We start from the raw sequence: 20,146 nt of genomic DNA, 5'->3' as shown, positions 1-20,146 counted from the left end.
GTACCCGTACCCTACCCGAAATGAGTGACAAACGGTTACTCACCAGTGACTCACGGCCTACCCGTACCCGGCCGCACCAGGGTCGCAAACGGCTACCCGTACCCGGCCGGGTACGGGTAGCTGGGTATTGGGTAGGGTACGGGTATCGGGTACCCGGTTGCGACCTCTGCCGTGTTACGAGCTGCACCTATGAAGGCCGGCATGGCCTTGTGGAGGAGTTGGGGGTGGGCCAGAATCACGCCCGGCCGCCTTTGTCTCTCCCAGTGCCGATGAACCGGCCGACGACCGGCTCAGATAACCGTCGCTGGTCTTCTTCGTTCGCACGGGTTCATAGCAGCAGGTTCAAGATGTAATTTTAGATTTGGCTCTCCACACAATTGGTCTGTTCAGAAGCAGCAGAGCAGATCCCGTGTCCACTCCTCCTTTCGAGGGGTGAGGACAGCAGCAGCGAAGTGTTTACGACGTGGCGGGTCGACGGTGTGGGATTCGTGGCGGCGCGCACACTCGCAGGCCGCACAATCTTCGATGGCGCCATCATTTGTGGCATCGGCTGGCCGCATCGGCCGCGTGGACCGGTCCGGATTCGGTTTGATGGTCGACCATTGGCGGCGTGGAATGTTGAAACCGAGGGTAGGGTCCTGTATGAGATGTTTATTTTTGGGGTCGGCCAAGAGAAGTCCAGATTCGCTTCCACCTCTCGCCTTCATTTGTGTTTGTGGCGTGGGTCTAGGTTGCTGCTGCTGCTGCGATCCAGGGGGGAGATTTTGGGCGGGCAGGCGATGGGTTCATGTCCCAGACGTGCGCTGGATGGTGCCGCTTGACGGGAAGCCGTTCCTTCGTGGCACTTCCCCAGATGGACCGCTGTTTCGCGACGGATTTTGCGGCGCGGCGGATACACGGTTCGCTGGCGCCGGGGGCCCGCGAGCGAGCTCGAGTCGCCGGGTTCGTAGCGCGGCGCAACAAACGCTGCGCCGCCGGCTCCCCAAAATGAAAAGCGCACGCTCGCACATTTAATCGCGCAACGGGAGGGGGTCTGCGGTTAAGTAATTTGCCGTTGCACGGCCCCCCCCCCCTCCCTTCTTTACCGCTGTCGGCGCACACAGAGACCGGCACGCACTTCGCAGGAGACAAACGAATAATGAATTGGCCAGGATGGATATAGTGTATATATAGGTATAGACGGATTGAGGATTAATGCAGTAATGGAACAAAAAGACGGATGGATGCATTGATTAATCAATGCAGGGGGGGGGGGGCGAGGAGGAAATTGGAGGGTCGGGGCACCAGCCTGATTTTACGGACGAGCGAAGCCTTCGACGGACTGGGCTGACCCGAGGAACGTGACGGACGGTGGGGGGATGACGAAAAATGAATGAACGGAACGGAATGGAGCGTGGTGAGCTAACGAGAAGCTCACGAAAACTGGCCTTGCCAAGTCAGGCAGGAATCCAAGCGCCGCATGCGATGGCACGGGGTGTGGGGGCTCAAAATCCACATCCGGCGGAGCGAGCGAGCCGCGAAGTGGGGGATTCCGTTTGTGATTATCGAGAGGATTGTCCCGAACTACTCTCTCCGCAAGTTGCCGGTAAATTTGGTCTCCGTTGATTATCTCCCGCGACACGAGGGGAAGTGCGACCTCGCGCAAAGTTCACCACCTCGAACGGAGCGTTGGCTTCGTCCCGGGCGCCAATGCTCCGACAGAGGGAGAACATACTCTTTGTTTTTTTTCGGTAAAGTCACGTGGGTAAAAAATCTAAGCGCCGTCGTCATCGAAACCGGAGAGAGAGACCGGGAGAGCGAGCAAAGCGAGCGGGGGGGGGGACGCGCGCGATTTGCGGTTTGCAGGAGGATATATTTCTGGCGCTGCGCGTCCGTTGAGCGGCAGAGGAAAGGAAAAAAAAATCCACGTTGATCTCGATCTCCGCCGCCACCGCCGCGGTGCGCAGCATAGCGCAGCAAAGGGAGCGAGACCGTAGTTCGCAGCGGGGATTAATGTGACCTTGGGGAAAGCTGGAACCGCGAGCGGTAATGGCACGGTGGGTGGCGGGAGGGGGGGGGGGTGTTGGTGTTTGCTACCTTGCGCCGATCACGAGGGGGGGGGGGCCGGAGAAATAACGATTGATCTCGAAAATTTGGTTGCTTTTGATGATGATGATGTTGTTGTTGTTGAGCAGCAGGAGCAAGCAAGCAAGCAGCAGGCAGCAGCAGGTTACAACGTGGGAAGGGGGTAGGGCAAAGGTTGCGAACGGGTTTTGATTCCTTACCCGTACCCGGCCGCACCAGGGTCGCAAATGGGTACCCGTACCCGGCCAGGTACGGGTAGCCGTTCCCTAACCGTAACCGTACCCTACCCGAAATGAGTGACAAACGGTTACTCACCAGTGACTCACGGCCTACCCGTACCCGTACCCGGCCGCACCAGGGTCGCAAACGGCTACCCGTACCCGCACCCGGCCGGGTACGGGTAGCCGGGTATCGGGTAGGGTACGGGCATCGGGTACCCGGTTGCGACCTCTGGGGTAGGGGGACTTCGTGCCCTATGTTGTGCAAAAAGGACGCCCTAAGAGAGAGAGAGAGAGACGCGGGGCGGGACAATCTTGCGTGGCTCCCCTATTTTATTTTAACGGAATAACGCTTTTTGGCATTTGCCGGTGAAACCCAACTTGCAAGTGGGACCCCCCCCCCTAACCCAACCCACCACCTTCTTCCCCCCTAAATCCCGCCGCCTTCCAGACTCGCGGGAACAAAAACAACTTGACAACTAAACCCAATTCCGCGTGCACGCGAAAACCCAATTAGCCTCCGGATCCTTCAGTCGAGGACACGAGTTAATTACCGCGCTCCAAAAAAAAAACGCGTTTTGCGAACGCTGGCCATGCGGCACGTAGGGAGCGGAATTTCACGTGCATTCATATTTTTTTTTGTAGGTTTGACATCCCCCTGCATTCCTGCGACAGTGGGGAGATTGCGCGTTGGGTTTAATGGCGCGGAGCGTAAGGCCGTTGCCGCTTGATCTCGGCAACCCGGGAAAAGCAACGGGTGAGAGGCCGCCGAGAGCATGGGTTCGAATCCAGGTTCACGGGCTCCTGTGGGGGAAGCGGGTACTCGGGGGCTCAGGAGTTGATGGTCTCAGCCCGGTCACCAACAACTCACGCAGAGACCAACAGGCTCACACAGAGACTCACACAGAGATCCATTGACTCACGCAGAGACCCATAGACTCACGCAAAGACTCACACAGAGACCCATAGACTCACACAGAGACCAACAGGCTCACACAGAGACCCATAGACTCACGCAGAGACCAACAGACTCACACAGAGGCCCATAGACTCACACAGAGACCAACAGGCTCACACAGAGACCCATAGACTCACGCAGAGACCAACAGGCTCACACAGAGACCCATAGACTCACGCAGACCCATAGACTCACGCAGAGACCAACAGACTCACACAGAGGCCCATAGACTCACACAGAGACCAACAGGCTCACACAGAGACCCATAGACTCACGCAGAGACCAACAGGCTCACACAGAGACCCACAGACTCACGCAGAGACCCATAGACTCACGCAGAGACCCATAGACTCATGCAGAGACCAACAGGCTCACACAGAGACCAACAGGCTCACACAGAGACCCATAGACTCACGCAGAGACCAACAGACTCACACAGAGACCCATAGACTCACGCAGAGACCCATAGACTCATGCAGAGAACAACAGGCTCACGCAGAGACCCATAGACTCACGCAGAGACCCATAGACTCACGCAGAGACCTATAGACTCACGCAGAGACCCATAGACTCACGCAGAGACCAACAGGCTCACACAGAGACCCATAGACTCACGCAGAGACCAACAGACTCACACAGAGACCCATAGACTCACGCAGAGACCCATAGATTCACGCAGAGGCCCATAGACTCACGCAGAGACCAACAGGCTCACGCAGAGACCCATAGACTCACACAGAGACCCATGGACTCACGCAGAGACCCATAGACTCACGCAGAGACCCATAGACTCACACAGAGGCCAACAGACTCACGCAGAGACCAACAGACTCCCACAGAGACCCATAGACTCACGCAGAGACCCATAGACTCACGCAGAGACCCATAGACTCACGCAGAGACCCATAGACTCACACAGAGACCCATAGACTCACACAGAGACCCATAGACTCACGCAGAGACCCATAGACTCACGCAGAGACCCATACACTCACGCAGAGACCCATAGACTCACGCAGAGACCCATAGACTCACGCAGAGACCCATAGACTCACGCAGAGACCCATAGACTCACGCAGAGACCCATAGACTCACGCAGAGGCCCATAGACTCACGCAGAGACCCATAGACTCACACAGAAACCCAAAGACTCACACAGAGACCCATAGACTCACACAGACCCATAGACTCACGCAGAGACCCAAAAACTCACACAGAGACCCATAGACTCACGCAGAGGCCCATAGACTCACGCAGAGACCTACAGGCTCACGCAGAGACCCACAGGCTCACGCAGAGACCCATAGACTCACGCAGAGACCTATTGACTCACACAGAGACCCATTGACTTACACAGTGACCCATAGACTTACAAAGAGACCCATAGACTCACACAGTGACCCATAGACTCACGCAGAGACCCATTGACTTAAACAGCGACCCATAGACTTACAAAGAGACCTATAGACTCACACAGACCCATTGGTTTACACAGCGACCCATAGGTTTACAAAGAGACCCATAGACTCACTTAGAAACCTGTAGCCTTACACAGAAACCCGTAGACTCGGGTAGACTGGACTGTGATTAAACCCCGTTCTTAAGAGTTATCAGTTGATGGTCTCACAACAGTCACCAATGACTTCACAAAAGCCAAACTGTATTTTAAATGAGGCGTTTACCACTGGGCCTGTGTCACCTCCACAAACAAGTGGAAGGGAACTGTAAAAAAAAGGCAACGTTTTAAAATTTCTGAGAACAGGAAAAGCAAACAACGACTTGCACCACTGCCTTCCGTAAGTATAAAGAAGGGGGTCAGAATTCACAAACAGGTTCAAACCAGGTGCAAGGGGTCACGGCAAAGTCCACGTGGGTGATATGTTGACACTGGGGCTTCGTAGCAGCGAGTTAAGGCGCTGAGAATAGCCCCCGGTGGGTTATAAACAAACCCCGCACAGACACGAAAAGGCAGCAACTAAGCAAAAGAACGACAATATATATTTTTTTAAACCGCGTTTCTATTGGCTTGAAATGTGCGTTTGCATATTTACACCTCTACCGAGGGTGGAACAAGACTCCGCCGATACTCGCAGCAGCAGCGGCTTTTGGCTGCTGACCATCATCGAACAAAGATGATGGTCACCGCATCGCGCGGCGGTTTCAGACGCGCTTCTGCGGCCGTCTGGAACGCTCTCTTCACTTCCGCCGTTAGGAAGCCGCCGGGAGCTTACACACGACTTTTAAATCATCATCTCGATTAAAACCTCATTTCTTTAGAACCGATTGTTGTCCTTCCCCCCCCCCGCACCTCCGATTAGCGCAGTCGGCTACGCACGGTGCGACATAAGTTCAACGTACACACGCACATATAAGGCTGCGGGGGATATGTTGTGGTGCAGCAAAATTCATTGTTGTATTGCACTTCTATGCTTCATCATATGTAGGCGAATGGCCATTCTGCAGCGTACGTAGCGCTGTTGGCTACGTACGGTGCGAAAGAAGTTCAACATACAAAAGACAAGGACAAAGGTGTCGTCGTGTAGCCTTAACAGACTGTAGGGGCAAGTGCTGTTAGTGAGCGCCTATGAAGGACGGTACGGCACACGAAGGGGTGGGTAGCCAACACCATGCCTGGCCGTATTTGTCTCCCCAATGGCGATGTTTATACACAGCACCAGGTGCTCATTTGAGGCTGAGTCGACCTAGGGGAGGCCCAGGACCGGTTCAGATAATCGTCACCGGGTGTTGGTGGCCGTGGGCGGGAATCGCACTTAACCCGTATGTAACATACATACACACAACGTATGTACATACACACATACACATAACATGCAAATACATACAACAGGAGCGTAGAGGTGTTGAACGCATCGCGCTACAAACCCAGCGGCCCGAGTTCACCGACCAACCGACTGACGTCTCCTGAACAACAACAACACGTAGCCCTGGAGTAATCCTATGAACACAGTTGGGGGGGGGAGGGTAGAGGCGGTGTAAAAAGCTAACATAAGCTCATCATATTCCTCCGGTCTAAATAAAGATTCCGGTACGAACGGATGGGCCGAAACGCAACCTGTGCTTGCCGCACTGCCCCGTACGGCTCACCCCTAACATCCGCCGCGAGAGAGTCGGACGCTTTGACCCACACGGTGTTTGCGGGCAACGGATTGCTTGCGAGGGGTTGGGGGTGGGGGGGTGGCAGGGGTCGATACGCAAGGCCAAAAAGAGGCAACGGGACGTGGAGCGGACCCAAGATCAAACGTTGGCCACGGTACGGATTTATTTGTGTAAAGACAGTACAGGGGACTAGCGGTCACAGCGGGGTACTGACAGGGGAATTAGCATGGGAAGAGACCAGGGGGCCACAGGGAGTAATGACGGGTCAAGGGACAGACAGGGCGAACGATCTGGGGGTCATCTTCTTGGTTCTTTCGGTAAAGTCACGTAGAAGGGAAATAATAAAATAATAAGAATAAAACATAATAAAATACAATTCTCACGACGTTTCGGCCACAACGCAAGCAGCCGTCCTCAGGTGAAGAACAGGTCTGTCGGAAAGACAGCGTCTGAATGAAACACCACCAGGCTTGGCAGCGTATATTTAAGCTGGGTTGGAGGGGGAAGAGCGCCTTGATCTGGGGGTCTACGAGAAGGATCGAGAATAGGGGGGCTGTGGTCAGGTGACAGAAGTGGACGGGTGAGGATCAGGGATCGAGAGCGAGCGAGAGGGTTCGAGAGAAGGGGCGTTGCCAAGGGTCAAGGGAGATGGCCACGCTGGGGGATAAAAGGTGGTCGAGAGGAGAGGCTCGGGGCTGCTGTTTGGAGTCGGGGTCTTCGCCCGTCAAGCGAAGGCGTCGTCATGAGAGAATCATCACAAGAGCAGCGTCTCCTGGAGCCGTTACATTTGTACTCGACCCTAGGGAGACACCGTAGCAAGAATACATCTCGATGCATGCTTCTAAACGTGAACCCCGAGTAGAAATCCACGCGACCACGGGCAGAACACGCAAACTCCAAATGTGCAGCAGGCATCAGGGTCGGCATCAAAACCCCGACCTTCCGCATACTACGCGTCGGCGTGGTGATGATCGGTGCACCGCGCTTACGAACGAACTTGCTGCATTAAGAGTTCGATTCACAGCCAAGCAATTAACTGGAACGAACTGTGGGGGCAGGGGGGGGGGGCGGCAGGCTGCGGCCTTCCCAAGGTTGACTCGGCGTTTAAATTGGGTACCTGGCACGGACGCTTGTTAAACGCGACAGTGTTGGGGAGACAAAGGCGGCCGGGAATGGCTCCGACCTCACCGACCCTTCGCACGCAGTGCCGGCGTTAATAGGTGCTCGCCGAACAGGATTTCCACCCCCCCCCGCCACAGCCTCGTATGGGTTATATGGGGACACTGGTACGCATATGACATGGTACTAGATTTGAAGCTTTCGTGACTGCAAAGATTCATATTCTTAGGTTTTTTCGGTAAAGTCACGTAGGTAAAAAATCCAAATTAATTAAAGTAAAATAAAAATAAAATAAAAATCACGACGTTTCGGAGGCAACACAAGCTTCCATCTTCAGGTGGAACCATCACAGCACGATAGCTGTATCAAGAAATATCAAGTAATAAAGCTATCGTTCTGTGACGGTTCCACCTGAGGACGGAAGCTTGTGTTGCCTCCGAAACGTCGTGATTTTTATTTTATTTCTTTTTATTTTACATATGACATGGCTTTGGCACAAGCTTAGCCCATCCCCGATATATTATCTAAACAGGCAGCCTTGAATTAACGTATTGGATAACTGGCGTACATTTGAATTGAACGGCAAGGCAAACGTTTGCTCGCCGATAATTACGCCGAATGGACATCTCCTTTGACCCCACATAAATAAAGCGAAACCAACCACATGCTATGCTGTAATTGCAGAATTCAATTACATTTGCCCCCTAAACCATACACATGCACAGTTTTGTTACTAAAATTAAGGGGGAAAAAACACCCAAATGTTTGAGTATTTCATTAAAAACTAAGCGGTGAACATGCGACGTGCTTCAAATTGTTCACGGTTTGCCGAGCACAATTAAACGAGTTAAACACGTAGCAGGCTTTCGCGACCAATATCATCCATAATAGAGGTTTTTAGGTTAGATCGCGTAAATATATAAATGTGCCGTTAAAACCCGCCACCACCCGACACAGCCAACTAGTAAGGGTTGTCACGTAAACAGACCGTGGCCAATTCGTCACTAGTACAGCACTAGTGTATAGTGTAGTGTATAGTAGTGTAGTGTATAGTGTAGTGTATAGTGTAGTGTATAGTGTAGTGTATAGCAGAGGTGGGACAAAGTCATTGTTATGCAAGTCACAAGTAAGTCTCAAGTCTTTGCTCTCGAGTCCCGAGTCAAGTCGAGTCAAAGATGAGGCAAGTCCAAGTCGAGTCTGAAGTCATCAAAATCATGACTCGAGTCTGACTCGAGTCCAAGTCGCATGACTCGAGTCCACACCTCTGAGGTGGGACAAAGTCATTGTTGTGCAAGTCACAAGTAAGTCTCAAGTCTTTGCTCTCGAGTCCCGAGTCAAGTCGAGTCAAAGATGAGGCAAGTCCAAGTCGAGTCTAAAGTCATCAAAATCATGACTCGAGTCCAAGTCGCATGACTCGAGTCCACACCTCTGGTGTATAGTGTAGTGTATAGTGTAGTGTATAGTATAGTAGTGTATAGTATAGTAGTGTAGTGTATAGTGTATTGTATAGTAGTGTGTAGTGTAGTGTATAGTGTAGTGTATAGTGTATTGTATAGTAGTATATAGCAGTATATAGTGTAGTGTATAGTGTAGTGTATAGTGTAGTGTATAGTGTAGTGTATAGTAGTGTATAGCAGTGTATAGTGCAGTGTATAGTAGTGTAGTGTATAGTAGTGTAGTGTATAGTGTAGTGTATAGTCGTGTATAGTCGTGTATAGTGTAGTGTATAGTGTAGTGTATAGTGTAATATACTAGTACAGCACACCGGTGTGTTGGAGAACCAGGCCACAACATTTACAATCTGAGTACGACGTTTCGCCAGTAATTACAACCAGCTTCATCAGGCGACAGCCAGATTTGTGGAGAAGTCCACCTGTTTCATTCCTTATATAGAGGCGTAGATGTGTTGACCACCCAGAGTGCAGAAGGGTGGTCAACACATCTACGCCTCTATATAAGGAACGAAACACACAAATATGGCTGTCGCCTGATGAAGCTAGTTGTAATTACCGGCGAAACGTTGTCTTGTGGCCTGGCTCTCCAACACACCGGCGTGCTGTACTAGTATATTACATTATATACTACACTATATACTACTATACAATACACTATACACTACACTACTATACACTACACTATACACTACTATATACACTACACTATACACTACACTACACACTACACTATACTATACACTACACTACTATACACTACACTATACACTAGTGCTGTACTCGTGACGAATTGGCCACGTTCTGTTTACATGACAACCCTTAATAGTTGGCTGTGTCGGGTGGTGGCGGGTTTTAACGACACATTTATACATTCACGCAATCTAACCAAATAACTCGATTTTGTAAAGCGCCTTACCAATTAGTACATGGCCTCAATTAATTCCCAAAAAAAACGCCGAGTGGCCAACAAACAGCACTCCCCGAAGGTGTGACATGATAGGATTTGATGCATGCTTTGCTCCGTGTTCTTCCTGGGTGACCCAAGGCTCTAAGTTTGTAAATATTTTCGTTATATATATGTTATTCAAAAGCAAGCAACTTTATCTGTGATTACAACTCTTTGCCTGCAGCTCAATCCCGAGATGCAGATAAATCAGAGAGGCTCATGGGGCAGAGTCGGGCCTCCCCACAAGGCCCCACTGCAAAAACTCTCTCCGCCCGCGTTCCGTGACCTGAACTGGAATTGCTAATCGTTGGGATTTTAGTAACTATTTTGTATTCGACCAGGTAAGGCTCACCGAGTTTACACTATGAGACCTCCTTTACCAGTGGCAAAATATAGTAATAGGTTTTTACCCTTTCAACTGGTACAAAAAACTGACACCTTTATACAAGGCATCATGTTTGCGACCTTGAAGTTGATTGGTCCACACCCGAGACAGCTTTTATTAGAGCCTAGTCTCCATTGGTGTTGGACCAGATGACACCAAAAGGCATCTGGTCATCTGGTCCAACACCAATGGAGACTAGGCTCTAAGAAAAAGCTGTCTCGGGTGTGGACCAATCAACTTCAAGGACAGTGCATATCATTATCATCATCAGAGTTGTTTCTTTTTGTTTGCATTTTGACTGCTTGTGTTGAGGTTATTGCAAACATGATGCCTTGTATAAAGGTATCAGTTTTTTGTACCAGTTGAAAGGGTAAAAACCTATTACTATGCTCACGGAGTTGTATAGCTATTTTCAGAAGCGACCAGGCTGTCACAAATGATAGCCTCAACGGAGTGCTTACGTTGAGGACGGCTGCTTGCGTTGTGGCCGAAACGTCGTGAGAATTTTTATTATGTTTTATTTGTATTATTTTATTATTTCCCTTCTACGTGACTTCACCGAAAGAACCAAGAATACGAAGTGCCTTGCGTCACGAGGACATTTGCAGCGTCAGCCAAAGACTCTAAACGCGCGACGTCGATTCTAAGCGTGGTGGGGAGGGGGAACCGGAGGACCCGGAGAAAAATCCACACGGTCGCAGCGAGAGCGACATACAAACTGAAAATATAAATATTTTTAGATTTTTTCGGTAAAGTCACGTAGGTAGAAAATGAAAATTAATAAAAATTAAATAAAAATCACGACGTTTCGGAGGCAACACAAGCTTCCGTCTTCAGGTGGAACCGTCACAGCACGATAGCTGTGTTACTTGATATTTCTTGATACAGCTATCGTGCTTTGTACTTGATACAGCTATCGTGCTGTGACGGTTCCACCTGAAGACGGAAGCTTGTGTTGCCTCCGAAACGTCGTGATTTTTATTTTATTTTCATTTTATTAATTTAATTTTTTTACCTACGTGACTTTACCGAAAAAACCTAAGAATATGAATCCTTGCAGTCACGAAAGCTTCAAATCTAGAATCAAAATATACAGCAGGCATCGGTCAGGGTTGGGATCGAACCCACGACCTCCTGTATACCAGGCGAGTTAGTTAACATCTTGCCACCATGGCACCCCAAGATTAACGGCGGCATGGACGCAGTCAAACTTTCTGGTGGCCCAATTTTTTTTCTTCCCGTGATCAATTAGACAATTAGAAAGGTCCTGACCTAATTAGAAATTGACCCATGACACATTTAGAAAGGTCCTGACCTAATTAGAAATTGACCCAAAATGCCGTTGCCATGTCGATGCCCTCCTCTCTGCCGAGCACGAATGCCGATGCTAATGGTTGAACGTTGCATTGCATCGGGCGGTGAAGCAGTGGACTGTGCGCACTTTTCCCTACAACATCCCGGCTCCAGGTTCAATTCCTGGTCACGAGGCGCAACACCGCTGGCAAACACCGGTAGCTGAATCTGATGTACGTGTGTATGTTGAACTTCTTGTGCTAATCGGAGGTGCGGGGGAAAGGACAATAAAACTAAACTTCCAACCCAGCTTATATATATGCTCCAAGCACGTGTGCTGTTTCATTCAGACGCTGTTGCCTCGACAGACCTGGTTTTCACCTGAGGACGGCTGCTTGCGTTGTGGCCGAAACGTCGTGAGAATTGTTTTATTATGTTTTATTTTTATTATTTTATTACTTCCCTTCTATGTGACTTTACCGAAAGAACCAAGAAGACAAAAAAAGCAGTACTGATGGGGGGCGGACCTCCCATAGGTCGACTCAAGTCTCTGAAGCAAATCCGTGGCGTGATGTTTCAACGTTGGCACTCTCTGGGGAGACAAAGGTGGCCCCTAGTGGTGCTGCCCTGCAGCCTCTCATGCACCGTGCCAGCCTTAATAGGCGCTCGCTGACCGCAGCAGCCTGTGTGTGAAGGATATGAATCCCCACGATAGCAATGTGGAATTTCCACCGCTGGCTCAAGGCTGTTGACGGGAATTGAGCAGATCGGCGCGCAAGCAAATTCACTTCAGCTTTTGTTAATTCCATTGGTCTCTTTCGATTTAAAGCTTTCGTGACTGCAGGGATTCATCTTCTTGGTTCTTTCGGTAAAGTCACGTAGAAGGGAAATAATAAAATAATAAAACATAATTAAATACAATTTTCATGACGTTCGGGCCACAACGCAAGCAGCCGTCCTCAGGTGAAGGACAGGTCTGTCGAGAAGACAGACCTGTTCAGACGCTGTCTTCCCGACAGACCTGTTCTCCACCTGAGGACGGCTGCTTGCGTTGTGGCCGAAACGTCGTGAGAATTATTTTGTTATGTTTTATTTTTATTATTTTATTATTTCCATTCTACATGGCTTTACCGAAAGAACCAAGAAGATGAATCCCTGCAGTCACGAAAGCTTTAAATCGAGATTCTCAGAAGGTTCACCCGATCGGAGCAAGCAAAAACAAACGTTCGCGTGAAGTTGTGTTGATAATCGGTGAACCCGCGTCCCCCCAATCAAAACCCGGCCACGGTGCTCTGAGCATTGTACAAAACTTGGGAATGCCCACCAGCAGGGTCGGAGGGAAATATATAATGATAAAAATAAAATAAAAATGATCGAAGGCATGCAAACCGCACGGTCTCTGCCTCTCATTCCGACCAAGTACCGTCTTCCTTACTGCTAATGAAATACTTCTGAAGACAAACGGCGCCCGTAAACCGTCCCAGAATCCGTTCGTGCGCAAATCCACAATATCTAGTACTCGGATTGTAAATGTTGTGGCTTTGCTCTCCAACACGCCGGTGCGCTGTGCAAGTAACGTGACAAACCTTACTAATTGGCTGTGTCGGGTGGCTGCGGGTTTAAGGACACATTTGTATTGACGCGATCTAACACAAAAAAACGAAATTCAAAAGAACCCCCCCCCCCCTCCCCCCATTCGCTCTTTGCTCCGTTGCTGCCGTGACATCGTCAATTTGTACACGGAAACAACTCGGAGGTTCTGCCGACACGTGCCATTCCCTTCTTACGTCAAAGCCCCGTAACCTGTCCAATGCAGGACCCCCCCCATCCCCACTGCTACAATCCTGATTTCATTTCAACAATCGCCAACTGTGGGTCCGTGGATTTAAAAAAAAAAATTTGGTGCCGACAACACAACAACACTACGCGTGCCAACGATTCCACCAAAATTCCCCACGCCGATGTAATTAAGAGCGACGGAAATCAATCCCTAATAAGTATAACCCGTAAAAACAAAGTTTTTCACTATAAATCCTTTATATGCGTGGCGGCTAGAGTCCTCTCGTCCTCTGGCTTGAAATGGCTGCCACCTATGGGTCAGATGATTGCATGGCAGCATTAAGAAATTGGTAATTAGATATAATATTTTTGTCCCAAAAAGTGTAAAACTTTTGAAAAAAATTTCACGAACATTAATTGTCACGCACAACGAGTCTGTGTGGAAAATGTCAGCTCGATTGGATCACGGGAAGTGGGGGTTAAAAAACGACCGAAAGATTTGCACGGTCCTAAGCAAGCAAGCAAGTGAACTTAATATAAAGGATTTAAAAAGGGGAATTATCGCCGCGCGGCAAAGCCCGCAACGCCTGCAATCGTCCTCGTCGTGAAAACCGCGATCGATCCACTGCTGGATGAAGGCGAGCGCGTCGGTCGCCATCTCTCGCCGTGCAACGACGCACGACGCAACGATCCGCCTAGTCCCCCTCATCCCAAATCGGTCTCTTACGTCGCGATGACGCGACAACACTTCACAACACGCAAGAACACGCGACAACACGCAACAACACGCAACAACACGCAAGAACGCGCTTATGCGCGCACGATTTTATCGGAGCGTTTCAACGTGAATGGATAACAAAAAATTACCGCCCTCCCCCGTGCCTCTCGATCCATCAATCAGGATTCACTCAAGCCCCCCGGTAAGAGGCCACTCAGCACGAGCGCATTATTGCAAAAAGGAGATCCGAGTCAAATACAGGCGGTGCCCCCCCCACCCCTGCCCCCCACCCCACCGCTTTCGCGATGTCCCAACGAGTTCCTGGACACAGTGCCACCGTGAATCGGACCCCCGTTTTCCCGCAGAGAATAGAAACGGTAGAGACACATCACTCGCAGACGTGTTTCTTCTCACCTGTTAGCGGCCGCAATTAAACCAAAACTGTTTTCAATTTTCACCAGGTAAGGAAGGCACCACTGAGCTATGCAGAGCTCCTTTTTGAGAAGCGACCTGGCACACAATCGATAGTTCAACGAAACGTGCTTATCATCACGTGGACATTCATAGCAGCCAAATGCACTAAACGCGTGACGTTTACTCTAAATGTGGTGGGGGAAGAACCGGAGGACCCGGAGGAAAATCCACGCGACTGACAGGAAAAGAGGAGAGACACTCAAACTCCAAATATACAACAGGTATCGTCAGGGTGGGGATCGAACCCACGACCTCCTGCATACCAGGCGAGGTAGTTGACATCTCCTAGCCACCGTGATTATGATGACAGAAACACGCAAACTCCAAATATACAGCAGGCATCGTCAGGGTGGGGATCGAACCCACGACCTCCTGCATACTCGGCAAGGCAGTTACCATCTCCTAGCCACCGTGATGATGATGAGAGTGAGACACGCAAACTCCAAATATACAGCAGGCGTCAGGGTCGGGATCGAACCCACGACCCCTGGTGGTCTCAGTTCCAATTACTAGCCAGGCTCAAAATCCCTGCTTGGCTTCTGAGATCAGATGGGATCGGGGACGTGTTCAGGATGAATTTGGGTCAGTTGGCAGATGTGCTGCCGGTGAATCTAATGAGAGCTGACAGCCTCGGGCACAACAAAAAGATGTTTAAAATTCAAGAAACTCAATTATTGACTTCGGAAATACGGACAGTCATGAATGAGTGATTGCATGCATTGGACACATACATGAATGATACGCTGGCCAGCGGACAAACATATATGCTGCATGGAAAGGCTTAGAACCGGGCAAACATACTGTACGTGGATCTATTTCAGCCCTGTATGCACGCGTTTCCACGAAAGATACAAAGGTGGCCAGGCGTGGTGGTGGCCACAAAAATCCCCCATATAGCGTTTCATCGACTGTTGGGGACAGCGTTGTTTGAGCACATCACCTATGAAGGCCAACACAGCACACCTTTGTCTCCCTAGTGGCGATGTTAACAGACCAGACCAGGTACTCAACGAGACTCCCATGATCGGTTCAGATAACCGTCACTGGTGGTGTTGGCCGTGAGCGGGAATCGAACTCGGGTCGCCTGGTTCGCTAACTGCTGCGCCATCGCTCCCTGCCCAGTGCCCACGCCGAGACAGACAGAGACCGACCGAGGGGCAAATCCAACGCATCACGGCACTCTTCGCCATATACTCGGAGAGCATTACCAACGTTCATGGCATTTATTCGCGCGTCCGGCCAAAACGCGTCCGAGTTGTGGCCTAGGTGGATCAGAGGTGCCACCGGGCCCACTCCCTATCGCTCAACAGAAGTGCTATCCCGGCCGCCATCTTACACTGGTCAACAACAACAAAAAAACATTTTTTCTGGCCTGGACTTTTGCAGCTGTTTTAGACTAATTTCAGGGTGCCGATTCCAAATCTGATCTCAGATTTGCTCTATCACATCTCATTTTTATGCTATCGGCATACCCCATTTTCATTGATCTTACCCGAAATTAACTATGTTACTTATGATTGCAAGTTGTTGCGAGTCAATGACTGCTTTAGTGTTAAAATATGGTGCTGTATTTTTAGGATAGTGTGTTTATAATATAATTTTATGTAGATATCCACACTTATTTAATTTTTTTCTTATTGAAAACGCAATATTTGATATCTCTAAAACTTGATGTGATAGACAAAAACAAAAGCCAGATTTGGAATCGGCACCCCAAAATTACCTTAAAACCGTTGGGAATACCTTATGCCAGAAAAAGTGTGTTGACCAGTGTTATTATTACACGCCGGGGGCTCCTGAACCGCTGGCGTTGGCCAGAAACAATCTCGGGTTTTGCCCGCAACGATGTGCGAGATGGGGTTGGTTGGGTTGGGGCAGAGGTCGCAAACGGGTTTTGATTCCTTACCCGTGCCCGGCCGCACCAGGGTCGCAAACGGGTACCCGTACCCAGCCGGGTACGGGTAGCCATTCCCTACCCGTACCCGTACCCTACCCGAAATGAGTGACAAACGGTTACTCACCAGTGACTCACGGCCTACCCGTATCCGTACCCGGCCGCAACCAGGGTCGCAAACGGCTACCCGGCCGGGTACAGGTAGCCGGGTATCGGGTAGGGTACGGGTATCGGGTACCCGGTTGCGACCTCTGGGGCGGTGCGGGGCGGGGCGGCAAGACTTACCGAGAGGATCTGATCGCCTCGCCGCAGCTCCCCGCTGAGGTCCGCCGGGCCGCCGGCGAGGATGAAGGAGACAAAGATACCCTCCCCGTCCTCGCCCCCGACGATGTTGAAGCCGAGGCCCGAGGAGGCCTTGTGCAGGACCACTCGCCGCGCTTCCCTGCACACGCACGGACCAGAGGCGTCACATCCACCGCCGCCAACAGACTGGTTTGGGGGGGTGGGGGGGCAAAGCGCCGTTAGCGAGCAGCGCCCACCAAGGCCGGCGCCGTGGCAAGCCGCCGCCGCCACCGCGTAGGACGTGGGATCTTCCGGCTGCCGCCGCGGCGGTGGTGCCGCAAGCAAATGTTGTTGCTGTTGTTTGACTTGCATCCCACTGGGATTTTTGCACACAGCGTTGGTGTACGGTGTTTTTTTCTGCAATATTTTGCTGTCTTTTCTTGGATGTTCTGTTTGCACTCAGTCACATAGTTACTTTAAGATGTTTTGTGTTCATGTTTTTTTGTTTGTTGCGGTTGCACCCGATTCAAGAGCCGAATGGCTCACAGGGCCATACCTAATAAATGAACTTGATCTTGAAATGCGGAAATTCCACGGCAATGTGGAATGTCCACCCCCAGCGGGGGTCGTGTCCGTGAAGGGGCACGTGAGCAGACACCGATGCACACTCACCGTATGCTCGAGCGGGTTTGGTTTTTCACGGCGAACACTTTATCTTTGTCACGTGACTCCCCCCCCCACCGCCCCCCACAACATCCAACCCACGCGGCTCTAACCACTTGATCTAATTTCACCTGAGGACGGCTGCTTGCGTTGTGGCCGAAACGTCGTGAGAATAATTTTATTATGTTTTATTTTTATTATTTTATTACTTCCCTTCTACGTGACTTTACCGAAAGAACCAAGAAGATGAATTCCTGCAGTCACGAAAGCTTTACATCGAAATCTAATTATACAGTGGTCAACACACTTTTTCTGGCATAAGGATCTTCCAACGGTTTTAAGGTAATTTTGAGGTGCCGATTCCAAATCTGGCATCAGGTCTTAAATAGAGCAGCAGCAGCAGCAGGGTGACGTCATCATTTAATTCAATTAAATCTGGTGCAGTGATTCGAGGCAAGGAGGGGCAGGGTATTGTAATTATATAGATTGGTAATCCTTCAATTGTTATTCATTGGTATTTGTTTCCTTCATATGTAATTGTATTTATTTAATAATGCGCTTCCAGGCCGCACTTACCTCGAATCACTGCACCAGATTGAATTTAATTAAATGATGACGTCACCCTGCTGCTGCTCTATTTAAGACCGGAAGCAACAGGAGAGCTTCGCCATTCTTGCCCGATGAAGCTGATTGTAATTATCAGCGAAACGTCGCGCTACTCAAATTTTAAAATGCTGTTGATTCTCTCTTCAGCACACCGGTGGGCTAAAGAAGTGAATTTATTTTGTCCTTTGAAAAACGTGACACATTTTAAACTGTTTGGCCGTGTCGGGTGGTGGAGGGTTACGACACATTTATAAATAACGCGATCTGACCCAAAAGCCTATATTATGAATAATATTGGTCGCGAAAGCATCCACGTGTTAAATTGATTTACTTAAAACCGTGTGATGTTGCGATTAATATGTTGTCCTTCCGCTCCCCTCGCACCTCCGATTGGCGCGGTCAGCTACGTATGGTGCGAAAGAAGTTCAACGTACAAACACACACGTATACATTCAAACGCTACCCAAATGGGGACACACTTCGAGACTCGCACAAAACAAACCTACGGCTCTCCGCTGTCTAGTCCGATTGTACAACGCGCGATGTCCGTCCGGCGTGACGTGGTCACTTCCAAGCCCAGAAGAAGCTATCCACCCCCCCACACCCGCCCCATGGCAAGTGCAGCGAAACGTCGGACATCGTGCCGGAACAAAAAAACGGGTCGGAGGGCTGGCGCGGCGCAAACCGCGAAAATCTCGCGTGCAATCGTAAACTAAAATTATTTTTTAAAATATTTTTTTACTGAGAATTAAACACGTTGTATTATACCTGCAAGAGGAGGTCTTAAAGTGGCCGGTTCCGACACACCGCGACCCGGTCTGGGGCGGAAAGTTCTTTCCGTTCATCCACAGCATCGCCGACGATACGTTTACCGCGAACATCGCAAAGCGCGCACGCACGCACGCCCCGCAATTCGGCGGCGCCCCTTGACCCGGCTCGTCGCAGACTTTGCCAAACTTGATTTTTCTCTTCCCGCAGGGCACGCGGACGAAAAGTGTCCGCCGCAAGCCTCAGCGCCACCCTTGCCGCAACTCGGCCTATTCTGCCGACGGCGTCACAAATAGCTCACGATAAGCGCGCTCCCTTCCACTCATCAGAACACCCACCGCCTCCCCTACCGCCTCCCTCCCTCTCTCCCTCCCCCTCGACTCCATCCTGACCTCCCTCCCTGCCTCCCTGCCTCCATCCCTGCCTCCCTCCCTCCCTGCCTGCCTCCCTCCCTGCCTCCATCCCTCCCTCCCTCCCTCCCTGCCTCCATCCCTGCCTCCCTCCCTCCCTGCCTGCCTCCCTCCCTCCCTCCCTGCCTCCCTCCCTGCCTCCCTCCCTCCCTGCCTGCCTCCCTCCCTCCCTCCCTGCCTCCATCCCTGCCTCCCTCCCTCCCTCCCTGCCTGCCTCCCTCCCTGCCTCCCTCCCTCCCTGCCTGCCTCCCTCCCGCTGCACTCTGGGTAACAGAAAGCAGGCTCCCCCGTATATCCCAGGCACCCCCCGTGTTGACCGGGACGAAGACCCCGCGCCGTCCTCGAACCGGACGTGTGCCGCCCGGTTTCGATGGCGACCAGCGGCTTCGCGTCCGGTGATAACGCGCGCTGAGCCGTCGACGGTCCGTCGGTCGCGAGACGCGCAACTTCACCCCAGCGCCGGCGGGCGCAATTAATCCGGCGAGCGCCGTTCATCGATGCGAGAACGTGGCAAGGCAAGTAGGTGGATCAAGTCGAGTTTGCCGCTCATCTGAAAAGTGGACACACACACACCAGACACTCACGACGCGCGCACGCGCGCTTTCCGCCGCCCTGCTTTGCGCGTCACGCAGCATTAGCTCCGCCGCTGATAACGGCCACAATGAACCCCACTCCCCTAACTGCGCCCGCGGTCGGATTAACGCGGGGGGCTTTAAAGGCTGCAGCCTGGAGCCTTGGATATTAAGGAGCAACCCTGCCCCTGCACCGACTCAAAAATTTTGTTTTCTGTAGATTACCAGATGGACTTTTTTCGCCGATGCATTTGAAAGAAAAAATAACTCAAAGCACTGCCCCCCATTCAAACGAGCACTCGCTGGTTCTCAGTTGCCGGTTAATGAACTCAGTGATGGAAATTTGATAGATCTTATTTATTTCAGCAGGAAGCGATCAAATCGGCCGTGAGGCTTCATATTTCATGTGCGTCCAGCGACGGTAAC

At 50.9% G+C, this 20,146-nt stretch overlaps 1 protein-coding gene across 6 annotated transcripts in view; it reads right to left on the bottom strand.

Moving 5' to 3' along the window:
* LOC144950104 (disks large homolog 2-like) overlaps positions 1-20,146 on the bottom strand; it is a 422,604-nt gene that overhangs the window by 160,020 nt on the left and 242,438 nt on the right. For all 6 annotated transcript variants that reach the window (XM_078880161.1, XM_078880160.1, XM_078880156.1 and 3 more), the window contains one exon: positions 16,705-16,861. In XM_078880161.1, the coding sequence (XP_078736287.1) occupies positions 16,705-16,861 (157 nt within the window). The remainder of the gene's footprint in view (positions 1-16,704; positions 16,862-20,146) is intronic.

This window comes from Lampetra fluviatilis, chromosome 56, assembly GCF_964198595.1.
Source record: "Lampetra fluviatilis chromosome 56, kcLamFluv1.1, whole genome shotgun sequence".
Taxonomy (NCBI): Eukaryota; Metazoa; Chordata; class Hyperoartia; order Petromyzontiformes; family Petromyzontidae; genus Lampetra; species Lampetra fluviatilis.
This window is presented reverse-complemented; position numbering and strand designations above follow the sequence as displayed.